The sequence below is a fragment of the Rhinichthys klamathensis genome, unplaced genomic scaffold (genome assembly GCF_029890125.1).
Source record: "Rhinichthys klamathensis goyatoka isolate OS25496 unplaced genomic scaffold, OSU_Roscu_1.1 h1tg000098l_1, whole genome shotgun sequence".
NCBI classification, from domain to species: domain Eukaryota; kingdom Metazoa; phylum Chordata; class Actinopteri; order Cypriniformes; family Leuciscidae; genus Rhinichthys; species Rhinichthys klamathensis.
This window is the reverse complement of record NW_026606637.1, coordinates 7,459,110-7,477,250: the sequence shown is the minus strand read 5'-3', so window position 1 is coordinate 7,477,250 and position 18,141 is coordinate 7,459,110. Positions and strand designations below refer to the sequence as shown.

General features: G+C 41.6%; 1 protein-coding gene and 1 long non-coding RNA gene across 2 annotated transcripts in view; one reads left to right on the top strand and one right to left on the bottom strand.

Annotated features, from left to right (window-relative positions):
• The window catches only part of tafa4b (TAFA chemokine like family member 4b), a 58,793-nt gene that overhangs the window by 17,335 nt on the left and 23,317 nt on the right, over positions 1 to 18,141 (top strand). The window contains exon 2 of the mRNA XM_056252829.1: positions 8,346 to 8,501. Within this exon, the coding sequence (XP_056108804.1) occupies positions 8,346 to 8,501 (156 nt within the window). The remainder of the gene's footprint in view (positions 1 to 8,345; positions 8,502 to 18,141) is intronic.
• Positions 6,407 to 7,532, bottom strand: LOC130086693 (uncharacterized). The gene is made up of 3 exons (XR_008807256.1): positions 7,343 to 7,532; positions 6,910 to 7,193; positions 6,407 to 6,791 (listed from the first exon to the last, which is right to left on the bottom strand). It is a non-coding gene; the product is annotated as an uncharacterized LOC130086693 (long non-coding RNA).

Here is an 18,141-nt window from a genome sequence, read left to right as displayed (position 1 = left end):
GCCCTTATCTGTTGTTTATCCTGCGATGTCGGGGCTGACAGAGACCCTGGAGCGGCACGTGCACGGGCATCCAGCCTGTAAGCACTCGCCCCCTGGACTCTGCACGCTTCCTCTAATTAAAGCCCAGTCGTCAGGGTCCATGTTGGACAGAGGGGGCAGGGTGAGGGGGGTAATGTGGCTACATGTGAAGCCTCAAGGGGAGAAGGCAGAGAGGTGAGTTCAGGAGGAAATGAAAAGAGAAGGTAGAGTAGAAAGAATGAGGCCTCTCTAAGCTGAGGAGCACCACTTTTCCCAGGAGGAAGCTGTCAAACAAACTACACATCATCGCGGGAGAGGGAGTTCACGGCCTGATGAAATGGAAACCTCTGTGTATATGTGTGTGTGCAGACCCGTCATGTCTGAATTAAGGTGCGTTTACGCCATGTCATAATTACAAGATGTGCCATAGGAACGCAAAATTTCCCAGTCCGAGGACGTGAGCAGCTCCGAGTAGAACGTCATGTTTTGTCATCTCGAAATTATGGTAATTACTTAAAGGTGAACTAAGTAACTTTTTTACCTTAACCGAACAGCTTTGGAGTCATTGTAATGTTTATATTACTGATTTCGTGTTGAATGGTGGTCGTCTCGCACCCCCCTGGTGCCTGTGAGCCGCAAAACCACCCTTGCAACTTTGGGCCGGCGGGCCGCCGCCCTCAGTGTTAGGAAGTATCGTGTGATCAGGTCTCGCGAGGTAACGAATTGCTTTACGGCAAAAAACAGATTGATAAAATTCTGATAAAATGAGCATCAAACAGAAATAACCCGGCGCCGTATACATGTGGTGTTGGGCGCGCGCAGCTCTTAAAGGGGCCATACCTTATTTCCACTCGTTACAGCGTCCATACTGAACAGGTACCGGTGTACAGGGGGAGGGGATCCGGCCGTGAGTGCGAGCCATCTCTGCGTGAGTGCTATAGCTTGTTTTCATATGACGTCACGCCACTGCGTTGCCATGGCGCGAAATGCAAATGGAGGGCAGGAAGTGATTTGCTGTATTTAGAAAGCTCTATAACAAACTCAAATGTTTTGCGTCATTTATGGTTACTTAAATCGATCAAGCCACGAGGAGTTTTTATCGTGTACCAAAAGTTGTTGTTCATAAGGGGGAAAATGCAAGAAATTGACAGAAAAACTCCGGAAAAACGGCTTGCAAACCTACGTCTGCGGTCGGGAGGAGCCGAATAGGAAAATGCCCGTGTGTGTCAGTGATCACTTTGTCAAAGGTCAGTTAATACAACTTAAGTGGCTATGTTTGTGTAACATGTAACGTTTCCGAACTTTGTAAAGTCAAAGTATGTCTGTAAGACGAGCTAGTTACTGATATCTACCGCCTCGATGGCAGGAAAATCTTTCAATTCAGTTGAAAAATCACTCCTCTTCATAACATAAGGATCACGTCCAACATATGTTTGATTTTTTGTTTATATCTTTCTCTTGTAATAGCGTGTAAAGTAGTACAGTAGGGACTTTCCTCCATCTCGTCCATTGCGCTCTTCACTCCCTGCCCTCCATCTGAATTTCGCGCGTCATCATAATCACGTGACTGAAACCCAGCTATTCACGACAGTACAAGTACTCCACAGCGACTCTAGGGGTCGCTGTTTGACAAAAACGGAATTCCTACTTAGTGCTGCTTTAAACGCAGCATTGGATCATAAAATTGAAGTGAACATTAAAAGAATAACAGGGTTTCATATTAGTCATGATTCTTTATTGCATTGCATTTCACTTAGTAAACATAAAAAATGCACAGTAATATCATTTTAATTAATTAATTTATTTGTTTGTTTATTTTTAACACATTTAGTACAAGAAATACAAAGAAAAATTATAACATTTACAAATCAATAGCAGACTCACTCAGCTAACTGGTGCTGATCATAATAATTTGTAATTTGCATTTTGAATAAAATAATTTATGATCAGTGAAGAGTTTGATCAAGTATGGCAATCTAATAGGCTTGTGCAACCAAACTACACTTCCCATAATTCTTTGTGGCTACAGGAGAATGATAAAAAGGTGCGTTCACACCATGTCGTAATTACTGTAATTACAAGATGCCAACTTGTACAGCTGGTAAACTGGGAATTTTCTGAGAGCTCCTATCATTTGACCGCTGCATATTCATTTGGCCGTTGATAGTGTTGCCATAGAAAAGCATAATTCAGCTTCAAGTAGAACGTCTTGGTTGTCATCTCGAAATTACGTCATGGCGTGAATGCTGCAAAATAGAAAAATAGTTACATACTTCATTCTAGTTAAACTTAAATTTCATTCAGTGTAAGCCAAGGGAACATCTCTAAGTTTCGTTTTGTTTCATTTTTTTGAGTACAATTTTTTATTCTTATATTTATGTTTTATTTTATTTCAGCATTTTTCAATTAGGCCTACTGAAAGCAATTTTTAGTAGTTTACAAAAACAACACTGCAATGTTTCAATTGCAAAATCACATATCACAGAAACTTATTTAGACGAAATGAATGCATGTGCCTCTTGTTCCAAAAACATCAAATTGTTTTGCACTAGCGCTGAAAAGCTTTGTCACTAACCGAAAAAGTTACACTTTATTTCGACTAACTATAATTAACTTTGCTACTTGTCAACTCTCATTAATTTGCTGCTACATGTCAACTAGTTACTTATAGTCAGTAGAATGTTGGGGGACCATCAAAATAAAGTGTATTGTAATTCTGTTATTACTATAGTAAGTACACGTAGTTACAAGTAACTCACCTTAAAAAAAGGGTTACACTTTATTTTAAGGTGTTCATTGTTACAGTGTAATTATACATTTAAGCAATAAGTAATATTAATTAACAACATGTATAGAGTTAAGGTAGGACTAGAGTTTAGTTGAGGGTTGGTTGCATGTAATTATGCATAATTTACTGTTATTACTATGGTAAGTACATGTAACATATGTAACAAGGACACTGTAAAATAAAGCTACCAAAAAAAGTTACCAAGTCACTCTAATGACTGCTAGTTGACATTTAGTTGCAAAGTTACTTATAGTTAGTAGAATGTCTAAAGTGGACTATCAAAATAAAGTGTTACCAGTGGAAAAAGTTAAAGAAATATGATATTACCCAACACATCCATATCAGCCTTAATCACTTGATATCACATCACAAAATGACCTTCTAAACTTAAGTAGCAATATATTTCATGACCTTTTTGCATTTCTTACTGTTGTGTATTGAAGACATGGTGTGTCATTTAAATGTGTTTTTAATGTATTTCCAGGCCTTGCTGGTCTTTTCATTCACCTTTTATTAAATATCAGACCCATTTCAGATTGACCTTAGGGGGCCGTATACAGAATGCATTTTTGTGTTTCACTGCATTGCTTTTCCATTTTTTTTCGATGTAAATATGCGAAAGTCTATAAAAAAGTTTTTGGTTATGGCCAACTTTTCTGTTCTGTAATGAATGTTTGCTAGCAATGTCCCAGGAGAAGGAAGTAAATCATAAATGTTCACCTCAAATACATGTCACCTGTTTGCTCACTCTCGTGACAGCAGGACAGATGGTTATGCCACATATACATATATCAGTACACCCAGAGTAACTAGTCACTTTTGTATTTAAGGAATGCTAATGGTGTTTGAAAACTTCTTCCACACTGTGATTTAAATCATTTGGATATGTTATTTTCCACAGCCATCTGTTATATAACAGCTCTAACCATGTCATAATGCATTTTGGCAATTCACATTATTACCACATTGCAGCAACAATGAAACATTAGTTGATACTCACACACCTCACTGCATAGAATAGCCCTTGTTTCTTAAGTCAAATCTTGGCTGTAATTGAGCACTCATGTTAGACTGGCTGTAAAATAAAAATCCAGTGCTTAAATTATTTATTTTGTTCACTCCAAACAGAAGAATAGAGCTCTGTGTTCACTATAAATGTACTGCTAGGGGAAGTGGGAAAGAGAAAGAGAAAAAAACAGGGACCTGGCAGTCCTTCAGATGCTTGTTAGATGCTACCACTCTTATTAAATATACTGTACAACTCCAAATCCAGAAAAGTTGTGAAGTTTCTTCCAATGCAATAAAATCAGGAATCTGTGATTTGTTAATTCTCTTTAACTGACAAAAGTTTTCACTCACCAACTTAAGTGTATTTTGTATATATAAACAAATTTTGATTTTGAAGGCTGCAACTCACTCCCAAAAAGTTGGGACGGAGGCATGTTTACCAATTTTTAATAGTTTGGGAATTGAGGATAAAAATTGTTTTGAAAGTGGAATTTTTGCCCAATCTCGCCTGATACAAGACAGCTGCTCAACAGTGTTTGGTCGTCGTTGTCTGATTCTGCTTTTCATGATGGGTCATACATTTTCAATAAGAGACAGATCTGAACTGCATACAGGCAGTCAAGCACATCCCTTCTACGATATAGCATGTGCAGAATATGGCCTGGCATTGTCTTGCTTCCCAGGAAAGATGTCATCTTGATGCCATTAAATGTCTCTTTACACTCCCAATATACGCCTCCACGTCAGTCACACACAAGTCACCCCACTGATGCACCTCCATACCATGACAGATGTTTGCTTTTGCACCTGTCGCTGATGAAAGTCTGGATGGTTCCTTTCTTCTTTGGGACTGAGAACTCAATGTCTTTTTTTTCCCAAAAACAAGCTGAAATGTGGACTCATCTGACCCCAGTACAGATTTCCACTGTGTTTTGGATAATCTGAGATGAGCTCGGGCCCAGAGATCTCGCCGCCATCTCTGCATAGAGCTGATGTATAATTCTCCTTGCGTAACAGATCCAAGTGGCATTTTTTGATGAAGCAGCAGACTGTGTTGAGTGACTTCCAAAGTACTCCTGAGCACATGTGGCTGTATTTAACAGATTAACCAGCCCGTTCTCATCCTTTGGCGTCATACATGTGACGCTTTGGACATTTCGTCGAAATCTTATGCACATGGCTTCCTTTAGCATCAATATGAGACGCAGAACCCAAGGCGTCATACAGGTGGCGCTCGTCTAAATCCAACGCACACGGCATCGTTTAGCGTCAATATGAGACGCAGATCCCAAGGCGTCATAACCGTACCCTACCCCAGACCTAAACCTACCCATAACAGTGCGTGTTATATTGACGCTAAAGGATGCCATGTGCGTAAGATTTCGACGAAATGTCATATGGCGTCACCTATATGACGCCAAAGGATGAGAATGCGTTGGATTAACAGGCTGTATTTCATGCAGTGCCATCTGAGGGCTCAAAGGTCACGCTCATTCACTAGAGGTCTCCTGCCTTGCCCTACACAGACTGAGATTTCACTGGATTCCCTGAATCTTTTCACAATAGTATGTATGGTAGAAGATGAAAGACTTAAATTCTTTGCAATCTTGCGTTTAGAAATGAGATTTTTGAATTGTTTGACAATTCTCTCAGGATTTTTTGCACAAAGCGATGAGCCATGACTCATCTTTGCTTGCAAAGACTGAGATGCTCCTTTTACACTCAATCACGATCCCCTCGCCTACTACCAATTCACCTAAACTTATTGTGGACCATTTCAAGAGTTTAACTTAAGCTTTTCACTTTTACTTTGCCTTCTTCCAACTTTTTTGGTGTGTGTTACAGCCATCAAAATCTAAATTTGTTTGATTTTCAAAATACACTTACAGTTTTTTTGGATTGCTTAAGCATGATTTTCAAAACAGGGCCCGGTTTTTCAAAACACTGCACACAATTAGCACAACACTACAGATCCTTTGCACAATTAAACACTCTTGTAAAAACTATACACTTCTGTTTAAAAACCACACTTTGTTACCATATGAAACACACAGGTTTCACATTACTATACTCTGTTTGCACGAGTTACACTCTGCTGTGATTAACCTAAAACGCTTTTAGCACTTCTACTTCCCTATGATTAGAGTAGGCTACCACCAACAAAGTACAAATATAATGTAAATTCACCAAACACCACACAAGACCAATGTTGCAGACTGAAGAAACTCATTTATTTCTCAACACGCCCAAAATATTGACATGGAGATTCATAATACTGTAACAAAATGTCACTTTACGTATTGTACTGTAAGTTTACTGTAAAAACAAAAACAAACACTAGACATTGTGTCTTCGCCTAGCTAGATCTGGCCAGAGAATTTCATCAACATCGCAGGCAATGTTGTCATTAGCAAGACACCTTGGAAAGAAACGTCTTGAATGACGAATCCATCCTTGCATTGCTGCTACCTCCATCTGGTCACAGGCCTCCTCCATGGCTTGGATGAGGGGTACCTCAGCCTGGAGACGGAGATCATACACCTTCCACCGCCATGCCGAGAAAAACTCTCCTATAGGGTTGAGGAATGGTGGAAGATATAGGACGGTGAAATGTGGATGTTGCTGAAACCAGTTCTGAACCAGAGCAGAGCGGTGGAAAGACACATTGTCCCAGACAACAATGTATTGCATTATGATCGATTTGATTTGCTGCTGTTATGTTGTGCAATTGGTCCAAGAATGTAAGTATGAGTGCTGTGTTGTAAGGGCCCATATGGGCATGGCGGTGGAGGACCCCATTCTGTGTAATGGCTGCACAGAGTGTTATATTACCCCCATGTTGCCCTGGGACATGGACTATAGCCCTGTGGCCAATGATGTTTCTTCCCCTCCTTCGTGTTCTCGTCAGGTTGAACCCAGCCTCATCTACGTAAATGAACTCATGCTGGATCTCCTCTCCATCCATTCGTAAAACTCTCTGAAGAACAGTGTCAGGCAAAATTGTGTAGTTCAGTGTAGATCTAGTATACATATTACAGTACAGTAAAAGATTATGAGACAGTATGCAAGATCATACTGCTAAAGTGAATACATACCTCTGCATAATCATGCCGCAGTCGTTTCACCCTTTCGGAATTGCGCTCGAAAGGCACTCGATAAATTTGCTTCATTTGAATAATGTTTTTTTTTTAGGGTGCGTGCCAGTGTTGATGTTGAGACCTGATGGATATCGTTGAAACTGGCGTGGTTATTGACAATGTTAGCTTGGAGCTGATTGAGTGTTATAGCATTGTTGGCCAAAACCACGTTTACTATCTCCCTCACTTGCTGTTCTGTGAACATAGGAGGCCTTCCCCCTTGTCGTTCCTGACCCTCAATCCTATGTAGAAACCGCCCCCCCAGTATACAATAGTACAGTAATTTCACAGGAAAAGGTAACAGAAGTGCTGATAGTGCATAGAATACAGTACTGTAAGCAGTTACTGAAACCGTGCAGATGTTTTTGATATGATGATATTTTTACAATACCTATTTTCCAGTCGAAATGTTCTTATCACACTTGCCACTGTGTATCGGCTTAGATTTGGCTGTACTCCTAGTCCGGCCTCCCTCAGCGTCAGGCCGTGGTTGACAACGTGGTCAACCAGTGTTGCGCGGATCTCATTTGTCAGATTCGGCCCTCTTTGAGCACCTTCTTGTCTTCCTCTTCCTCTTCCTCTTCCTCTTGCTCTACCTCCAGCATGGCCTCCATCTCTTCCTCTTCCTCTGTTGATTCCTCCTCCTCCTCCTCCTCCTCCTCCTCCTCCTCCTCCTCCTTCTCCTTCTCCTTCTCCTTCTCCTTCTCCTTCTCCTCCTCCTCCTCCTCCTCCTTCTCCTCCTTCTCCTCCTTGTCCTCCTTGTCATCCTCCTCGTTCTCCTCCTCGTCTTACTCTTTCTCTGACTCTTCCCATTGTGCTTGAAGACCGATGAACTCACCTGCTGCTTTTTATAGTGCTTATACACCTGATTGGTGTGTCTACAATTAAGCAAACAAGTGTTTGCACACCTGATGACTGTGTTGAACCAATTGGTTGGACGGTGTGGTAATTTGACAGTCAGTGCTTTGGTATTGCAAGGAAATGACTTCATGATAGATTTTTGTGTGTAATGTAAGTGTGTTTAGTGTTTTGCAAATCACTGTGTTTTATAGAGTTTTGCAACAAGTGTGAGGTTGACAATGTGCTTATAGTTCTGCAAATATGGGCTGATGTTTTGCTTCTTGAGTGTAAGGTTTTGCTAATAGTGTACTACTTTTAATTTTAGTGTGTAAGCAATCCAAAAAAACTGTAAGTTAGTCAGTGAAAACTTTGCAAATCTTTTCTTTGTGCTTTTGCCAGTTAAATAAAGGTGAAAGAGAATTAACAAATGGTAGAGTCTTGATTTTATTGCATTTTACAAAATGTCCCAACTTTTCTGGATTTGGGGTTGTAAATGCTGTTTCTTATATTGGGTGGGTTATTAATATTAACAGTTAGGGTTATCTTTTCTGCAGCTTCGTACCAGGTGAAGCAGGGAACCTGTGAGGTGGTGGCCATCCACCGGTGCTGTAATAAGAACAAGATTGAGGAACGTTCACAGACTGTCAAGTGCTCCTGTTTCCCAGGTCAGGTGGCCGGCACGACGCGGGCACAGCCGTCTTGTGTGGAGGGTAAGCGCTCTTCTTGTGTGGATGTTCTTTATCTATGAGGTTGTTTTACAATAAACTTAAAGGGGTCATGAACTTTTTTTATTTTTATTTGATAATGTTCTCTGAGGTCCACTAATAATGTTATCAAGATTTTGACATAAAAAAACATCCTAATTTAGAAGTAATAAGCTATGTTCTATACTGTTTTTGACCCTCTCTTTCAAACACTCCTTTTTGATGATGGGCGTTCCACATTCAAGACTTAGAAGTAAATGTCCACTATGACTGGGTAACAGTTTTGCATATTAAAATAAGTAAGTACATGGATGGAGTTACCACGGTTATAATTGACAAAGGATGACTCGCTGTGTTTTTCGTGTAAATGGAATTATGAATGAATGTATCATTGTTTGTCACAATGTCGTTCTTATAGGTTATTCCAACACATTCTCATCCTTTGGCGTCATATAGGTGACGCCATATGACATTTCGTCGAAATCTTACGCACATGGCATCCTTTAGCGTCAATATAACACGCACTGTTATGGGTAGGTTTAGGTCTGGGGTAGGGTTACGGTTATGACGCCTTGGGATCTGCGTCTCATATTGACGCTAAAGGATGCCATGTGCGTCGGATTTAGACGAAATATCAAAAGCGTCACCTGTATGACGCCTTGGGATGAGAACGGGCTGGTTATTCCTAGTTTATCCTTTTCGATAAAGTGAAAAAACATATATAGTGTCATTTGCAGTGTCGAGTTTTAAATAAAATGAAAATTTCTTCCGTGTCCTATAATCCAGGGGGGAGCCTCCCCCGTGGGGTGTGGAGTAGGGCTGGGCGAAATGAAGATGTCAATCAATAGAGATTTTTCTAGCTTATCTGTATGTAAATATATCCGTGCAACGCAGAATGAGAAGAATGTGCTTGAGAATTGGTGAGTTATTAAAAGCACAATAAACCAGTCCTGGCAGAGGGCTTTCTGTGGTGCAGATCCGAAGCGTACGAGTGCTGAATTTAGTTTACTTTTGTGGCTTATTGCGCTTGAACTGTCTATTACACACACTTATGTGTCAAAATGTCCGTCTTGGTGAGTATTCACGTAAACAAAGTCAGTTATGTCAAAGAGAAAGTAAACAGTTGGGCGAAATTATCATTATATTGAATCCATGCATGAGGTTTTAAAGTGACAGCACCCTAATAGGCCTACATGCTGCTGTTTTTTAACGTAAATGTCAATCAAACAACAAATGAAAAAGAAAATCATTCACTGGTCAGTTAACTTCTGATTTAATTGTATTAAATGCTGTAATATAGACTATAGAACAATTCTATATAAAACAAATGGATTTGACATCAACATTTAATGCTAAAATATTTGTTTTTATTATAACTTTATCTCTTTATACACTTTGGTCTGTTCAAGAATAATTATCCAATTGTATATTGTTTATTATAAAGAACAGCAAATAATACAATGGCCTAATTTACCTTGCCATTATCATCAGTCTCTGGTGATCCGTTCATACGTGATCTGCACAGGCACTTTACATTCATATCTGATATTAAAAGTCTCCTGTGACCTGATTTAGCTAAATAGTAGGTATATTTTGATATCATAGCCGTGTGACAAATGTGACCACACTGTTCTCCGCTCCATCTCTTCTCTATTAGCTAAAGGTTTAGGACAAGAGAGTGTAGTATGGGTGATGAAGGAGGTTTAAATGTGTCCCTTCGGTCATGCCGTACGCTCTTAGTTATGAAGGCAAGAGGGCGAATGCTGGCAGCCATTTTTCTTCTTTGTCTTCTTTGACACCCGAGACAAAAGACCCCAATAGAAAGTAGGGAGGGCTGCACCAGGGGAGGTATTCCATGTTATGACTTTCATAGCTCTCTTTGACTATAGTTCATGTAATGACAAAAATGGGTCCTATGCACATTTTGTATTTTCCACAGAAGGCTACAGGAGGATTATGTATTATGGAGGAACAAAGAGTCTGATGTAATTGAGAGAAACACAACCAAAAACTATTAAAAAAAGGATAAAATACGCAAACATAGGGATATATTCACATGTTCATTGTTGGTAAGGGATGTTGATTAATTGTGTACATTTTATACTTCGATTAAATAATGTGAATGGATACTTTCATTATTTAGCCAATTAACAAGACAGAAATATATATATATATATATATATCAGTAATACTATAAAATATTATTAATGTTTTCTATTTCAATATATTTTTAAATGTCATTTATTTCTGTTATGGCAAAGCTGGATTTTCAGCCTCATTACTCCAGTCTTCAGTGTCACATTTTTTTTGGAAATCGTGATACACCTTTTCAGGTTTTTTGATTATTTGAAAGTTCAAAAGAACATCATTTATTTGAAGTAGAATTTTTTGTACGATATTTTGTTTTGTAGGCTATGTGGAACAAAATGCAGTTTCTTTTTCGTTTTCTTTTAAAACTATTGGTATACGCAGAATGACAAAGAGAGATGGAGTGGCCGTGTGTGAGCTCACATCAGAGGTCATGTTGGTTTTGTGCTATATAAGAGCGAGTCATAGGATTGACCTGTGTTTTTTTGCAGTGAAGTTGAGGGTCATTTTCCCCTATCAACACTGCTCGATCTCTAGATCCCTCAGGCTATCAGTCTCACCTACTCCCTTAGGACCACACAGCCCTAGAGAGAGAGGTCACATAAGAACATATTCTCCGCTTCTGAAGCTTCATAAATATCTAATACTCAGCGCACAGTTGGGGAGTAGCTAACTAGAAGTAGTGACACGACTATAACTACATTTTTCAGTAGAGTGTCAGTAGCTTAGCAATTGTGTAGCTTTTCCAGAAAGAAGCAATTTTTCCAACAAGTAGTGGTGTAGCATGATAAACTGCTTTATGTCACATTATATGATTTCAATTCAGTGGTACAGTTCCCATGTGTGTAAAGAAAAAAATGGAAAAATGCATCATGATTTCCACAAAAATATTAAGCTGCACAACTTGAACATTTTTAATAAGAAGAAATGTTTATTGAGCAGCAAAATCAGCATATTAGAATGATTTCTGAAGGATCATGTGACACTGAAGAGAGACTGGAGTAATGATGCTGAAAATTCAGCTTAAGCAGGAATAAATTACATTTTAAAATATATTGAAAGAGTAAACAGTAATTTTAAATTGTAATAATATTTCATAAGATTGCTGTTTTAACTGTTACGGTGAGCATAAGAGACTTCCTTAAAAAAACGACCCCAAACTTTTGAACAATGGTACATTTAGCTATTTTTGTTAGCAGCGTTACAAGGTTTACTGTAGCTCATGATTTGGCTGCAGTTTAACTTGCATGTACAGTAACTTAGCAAGCTACATTTTTAAATGTTCTCATGCATACAGTTCACCTTTAAACAGTAGAGTGAGAAATGACTTTAATCTTATTTTTTAAATACAGTGAGAGAGAGAGAGAGAGAGAGAGAGAGAGAGAGAGAGAGAGAGAGAGAGAGAGAGAGAGAGAGATACATGATATGATATGAATAATTGTGACGTTCCTATATTAGGGGGTATCTAATACTTTAAGATTTGATTGCCTATGCTTTATCAGATTTGTTTTGTGTTGTGTTTCTCTGTTTGGCCATTAGAGGGCACTTTACCCATTCACATATCATTAAAGCATCAGTGAAAAGCTTAGGAGGAACCTTAGAAGAGCTGAAAGAAACTTCACTGAAGCCTTCAGAGGATGAGCCATGAACTATACCTTCTTATGGCAAATCAACGATCAGAGTTCGCTCAATGATATACTGAGAAATTTGACTTTAAATCTCATTCAATGAGAATGTTATAAATTAGGGATTAAATCTCTGCCGTCTGATGTATTGGTCCTTTGGGTCTCCCTGGCTGGGACCGTATCTCTAGTCACTCCTCTGTGAGCTCTTGAGTCTCTGCAGGCCTCTGCCGACCTGCCCATTAAAATCTCATTAGAAGCAGCGAAGGGAAGGTGGAGAGAGATTCCCTTTGGCACTCTGTGGGGAGATCTGCTTTACTCTGCATGAGGGGCTGTGTGTCCAGGATTTCTGCTCTGCTTTGGGGCTTGAGGGGAGCCCCCTCTGAGCCTCTGCCATCTGTGATTTGGGAATCAGTGCTCAGCCACACATCCAGGAACTTCAAGGCCTAAGTCCAACACTTCATTCATCTAGACATTTGTCCACAGAAAGCTCAATGAATAACGCCTTTTGAAAGGAATAGAGTGATATGAAATACGTGAAATTAGCACATCTGTGTTGAAAGTTGATTGCCAGTGATGGTCATCGGTTCAAATCATTATGCAAAAATATTTGACCGCAGTGTGTATTGATTAACCAATCAAAATCAAGTGTCAAGTCCATCTGTGATTACATGAAGAAACAGAAAAAACAGACTAAATCCAGAAGATCTGCGGAAAGTCTCCAAGACGCTTGAAGAAACCGACCTGCAAAGCTACCTGAAAAACTATGTGCAAGTGTACCAAAAGCTGTTTTAAATGCAAAGGGTGGTCACACCAAATATTGATTTGATTTAGTTACAGTTTTTCTCAGTCGCTTTGGTGCATTTCTCAAATCATCCATAATATTTGCAAAGAAGTATGCATTCTCAAAACAATTCGTACAAACAGCACCACACAATGAACATATCAGTGCCATCAGAATGAAAAGTCCTTGTGTCATTGTTCACAAACAAGATAGTCAAAATGCTAAGACATGTTGTCAATAAAACACTGCACTCTGTTAGTATTACCTGATGTAAACTATGGCAACAGTTTGGATGACAGTTACTGTATTGAAATGTACAAAGCTGCGCTTCTTCTGTATGCCATATATCCATTTCAAAAGTAAAAATGTACACATTACTGTACGTGAGTTATTGATTGAAAGAGACTGGATATGATTCACAGTTACACTTTTACTGTACTAGTGGTCTGACAAAAAAACAAACATCACAATATTATTGTGATATAGAAAATAAAAAGAAATAGGGGCACAAAGGTGAAAATATAACATTAGAAAGGCAAACACAGGAAAGACCCCTTAGGCAGAACTTTGCTTTTGAATGCCGCACTGTATATATGCTTGCCAATTGAAGGTTCATGAGATGCAACTTTGAGCTATTTCAGAGAACTGGTCTCTCATCGTTTGATCTACATTCTCTTCATTAGTCAAGAAAGTCAAGATTCACCTCCACAATTCATCAATTCATGGCACATTTACAAAAAGTCTAATAGAAATGTGTATAAATATATGCTTGACAGTTTATGACAACTAGATCAACCATTTTGCATTTAATGACTTATACGATGAACTAATGACTAGATGTTTTGAGGGGTAAGACTATTGCACAGAGAACTACTTAATATATTTTGAGCAACATGGCATTAGCAACTGATAATGTAGGAAACCGCTGACAATTGTACATAATCAATTGCATGAATGTACCAAAGCAATCGCAACTTGTTCAAAAGAATGATAAACTGCTTTTATGATGTGCACAAGTGACAAGATAATGTGGAGGTTGAACAAGTAGTTTTGAGAATGTAATTTCTGATCTGAGAAAAACTGTAATAGAAGTTAATTAATAAATACAATCTATTTATGACATTACTTTTGAAAGCAACCTTACATTGAAGCATTTTTACACAAGTGTCTAAAACTTCTCACAGCACTTTAGCTTTGCAGGTTGGTTTCTTCTGGATTTAGTGTGTCTCAGTTTTTTCTGTTTCTTCATGTAATCAGAGACAGACTCGATGATGGTGAGATCAGATCTCCGTGTCGAGCACCGGCTGTTGTCAGACTCTTTAAGCCACAAATCTTACTGGATTATTACAGTTGATGGCTAAAGCAATGTTTGGAAATGTAAACTGATATTGATATACTGATAACTGTAAACTGTAAACTGATAACTGATATACTTATACATATATAATAGTATATATGTGCCAATTTATTCAAAAATAAATAAACTGAAAATAAAAAATGAATAAACAAACAATCAAATTGCAGGTATTAGGATAAGTTTTTTTATTCAGAAATTTTTCCAGTGTCAAACACCTTAGGCTACAGTCCAATTTTGTTATAATTAACCCTCATTTTGTGTGCATTAAGTATCAGGCAGGCAAATAAACAATCTGAATCAAGTGTTATGCACTCCTTAAATTTTATATATATATATATTTTTACATTTGGTTTTAATTAATGTTTTTTTTAATTAAAAAGTAAATATGTGCCAACTTGTGCAAAGAGAGAACGGTTGAACGATAGAATGATGACAGAACGATAGATAGAATGATAGAATGATAGAGAGAACAATAGTTCCCTTTCAGTCGCTCACGTTCGACGTAACGTCGACATGACGACGTTATTGGGATCACTTAAGGGAGCCCTATCAACTTCGAGTATCTACAGAACGAGCCAATGAACGTTGGCGTGCGTGAAACGCGTCACGCGCCCCACCCCGCAGCGCGGGTATAAACAGGAAGCGGGCGCACGCACACATTGTCTTTCACTTCGGAGCCGAGCTTTCGTTTTGACTCTGAGTTTCTGCAGACTGCTGCTATTGAAGACTTTCTGAATAAAGAAGAAGAACTCTGTTCCAGTGCTGGTGGGACGGCGCGATCAGCGGTGGCCGCAAGCATTTACAGCTCACAACTGCTGTTTTCACAGCATTGCTTGTGTGTGTTTGTCGGTCTCGGTGGGCGATCCTCTTTGAGTGTGTACCCCGAGTACACCGCGGCTATCCCTGGGTGCTTCAGCACTGAAGAGTTTTTTAATTTTCTGTTTTTTATTTTCATTAAAAGAGCAACACAAGCGTGACCCTGCGTCCTTTTCAGGATGTCATTCCGCTTGTGCGTTTCTGGATGCGGTCGTTCCCTGGCGCCAGCAGACGGCCACAATGGTTGCCTCTTGTGTTTGGGCATTCAGCACGCTGAGGCAGCTTTTGTGAATAGTTCATGTTCCCATTGCGGGAATATGACTATGACAGCGCTGAGATCTAGACTTGCTTACCTCAAGGGAGGTGCAGTCCCCTCTGGACCTCAGAATAGACCTATTTCAGTTCATGACCAGGGTGATCTGAGGATTACCGTGAGGGCTTCCCTGACGAGGCAATCTCCGTGGGTCCCTCACGCCTCACAAGCGCTGCCGCTGTTGGAGCCTCCAAAGGAACGCGCTGGCCCTTCTCATGGACAGCCAGCCGTGTCCTTTGGGGCCCCACCTGATGACCAGATGTCTATCGCAGCATCGGAGGGGGAGCTTCAGTCCTCTGGAGATGACGATTCGGCTGCGTTGCCCCCTTCGGGGAGTGTAGCGTTGCCCGAGTTCGATCCAGAATGGGCGGCTATGCTTTCCCGTGCCGCCGAGAAGGTCGGGCTTGCGTGGAACCCTCCACCACGTGTATGTTCTCAGCGCCCCGCCCCGTTACCATTCTTTCCGGAACTGCATGAGGAGCTCACTAGGACGTGGACGGCACCGTATAGTGCCAGAAGCCGTCCTAGTGGCTCATCCCTCCTCACCACCCTCGACGGTGGAGCAGCTAAGGGGTATGTGGATATCCCGCCAGTGGAGCGTGCCATTACGCAGAAACGCATTTTCACGTGCATCCGTCCCCAAGATTGGTTTGCGGCGATCGACCTGGGACATGGTGCTCAGTCACCTCAGCCACCTAGGGCTTCGGCTCAACTGGGAAAAGAGTAATCTCAGAGGATCTCTTTTCTCGGTATGGATTTGGACTCAATCAACATGACAGCGCGCCTCACAGAGGCCCGTGTCCAGTCAGTGTTGAACTGCGTGAGTATGCTCAGATGCAGAACAGTGGCACCACTGAAACTCTGGAAACTCCATTTCTGGTCCCTGGACGGGACGCGGAGGTTCTAGGTGACCTACCCCCAGCGGTAATTTACACCATCACTTCTGCTAGAGCCCCCTCTACGAGGCGCATCTATGCGTTGAAGAGGAACTTATTCATTGAGTGGTGTTCTTCTCACGAGGAGAACCCCCGAACTTGCTCGATCAGAGCCGTGCTTTCCTTCCTGCAAGATGGGTTGGAGCAAAGGCTGTCTCCCTCCACCCTTAAAGTGTATGTTGCTGCTATTGCCGCACATCACGATGCAGTTGAAGGTAAGTCATTGGGAAAGCACGACCTGATCGTCAGATTCCTGAGGGGGGCGAGGAGACTAAATCCTCCTCGCCCACCCTCTATACCCTCTTGGGATTTGTCTCTGGTCCTTTCGGGCTCTTCAGAGACCACCCTTCGAGCCTTTGCAATCAGCTGAGTTAAAAATTCTGTCTGGTAAAACAGTTCTCCTGGTTGCATTGGCTTCCATCAAGAGGGTAGGGGACCTGCATGCATTTTCGGTCGACGAATCGTGCCTAGAATTCGGCCCGGCTAACTCTCACGTGATCCTGAGACCCCGGCCCGGATACGTGCCCAAGGTTCCTACCACTCCCTTCCGGGACCAGGTGGTGAACCTGCAAGCGCTGCCTTCAGAGGAGGCAGACCCAGCCCTGGCTTTTCTCTATCCCGTCCGCGCTCTGCGCCTGTACGTGGACAGAACGCAAAGCCTCAGGACCTCAGATCAGCTCTTCGTCTGTTACGGAGGCCAGCAGAAGGGGAAGGCTGTCTCCAAGCAGAGGATGGCCCACTGGATAGTGGATGCCATCGCCTTGGCTTACGAAGCCCAAGGCGTGCCTTGCCCACCCGGGTTGAGAGCCCACTCCACTAGGGGTGTCGCTGCTTCTTGGGCGCTGGCACACGGCGCCTCGCTGACAGACATCTGTAGAGCTGCGGGCTGGGCAACACCTAACACGTTCGCTAGGTTTTATAGCCTACGTGTTGAGCCGGTTTCTTCCTGTGTGCTCGCTTCAACTAGCCGGTAACACCGAATTTCCCGCTCTAGTGTCGGCTTGCTGCGCCACTCCCCTCCATATGTTGCACTGCCCCTAACCGGCCAGTCCATATGTGTATTCTCCACGTCACCTCCCTTCGGGCAGGATTTGGCTTCTGCAGCGTCCCTCTCCCCTGGAGAGGCACGATTTCCCCGTGTTATCCAAGAGTTCCACTGTGTGGGTTATAACGAAACAGCAGTCCGAACTCCCTCTACGCAGGCCTTCCGCCCCAGCCAGTTGGGGGTCTGAGAGTCTTGCGTAGGGCGCTGGATGTGGCAGCAACCGTAGCGTTTTCCATGGGATCCCAATTACGTCGTCACGTCGACGTTACGTCGAACGTGAGCGACAGAAAGGGAACGTCTCGGTTACTATTGTAACCCTCGTTCCCTGAAGGAGGGAACGGGAGACATAACGTCCCGTCGCCACGGTTGCTGACCATCGCCGCACGGCCATCTCAATCTCGGCTCCTCAGCGAAAAAACAATGTGTGCGAGCGCCGCCTTCCTGTTTAAACCCGCGCTGCGTTGCGGGGCGCGTGACGCGTTTCACGCACGCCAACGTTTATTGGCTCGTTCTGTAGATACTCGAAGTTGATAGGGCTCCCTGAAGTGATCCCAATTACCTCATCACGTCGACGTTACGTCTCCCGTTCCCTCCCTCAGGGAACGAGGGTTACAATAGTAACTGAGACGATAGAATGATAGAAGGAAAGAGAGAACGCTAGATAGAACGATAGAATGATAGAAGAC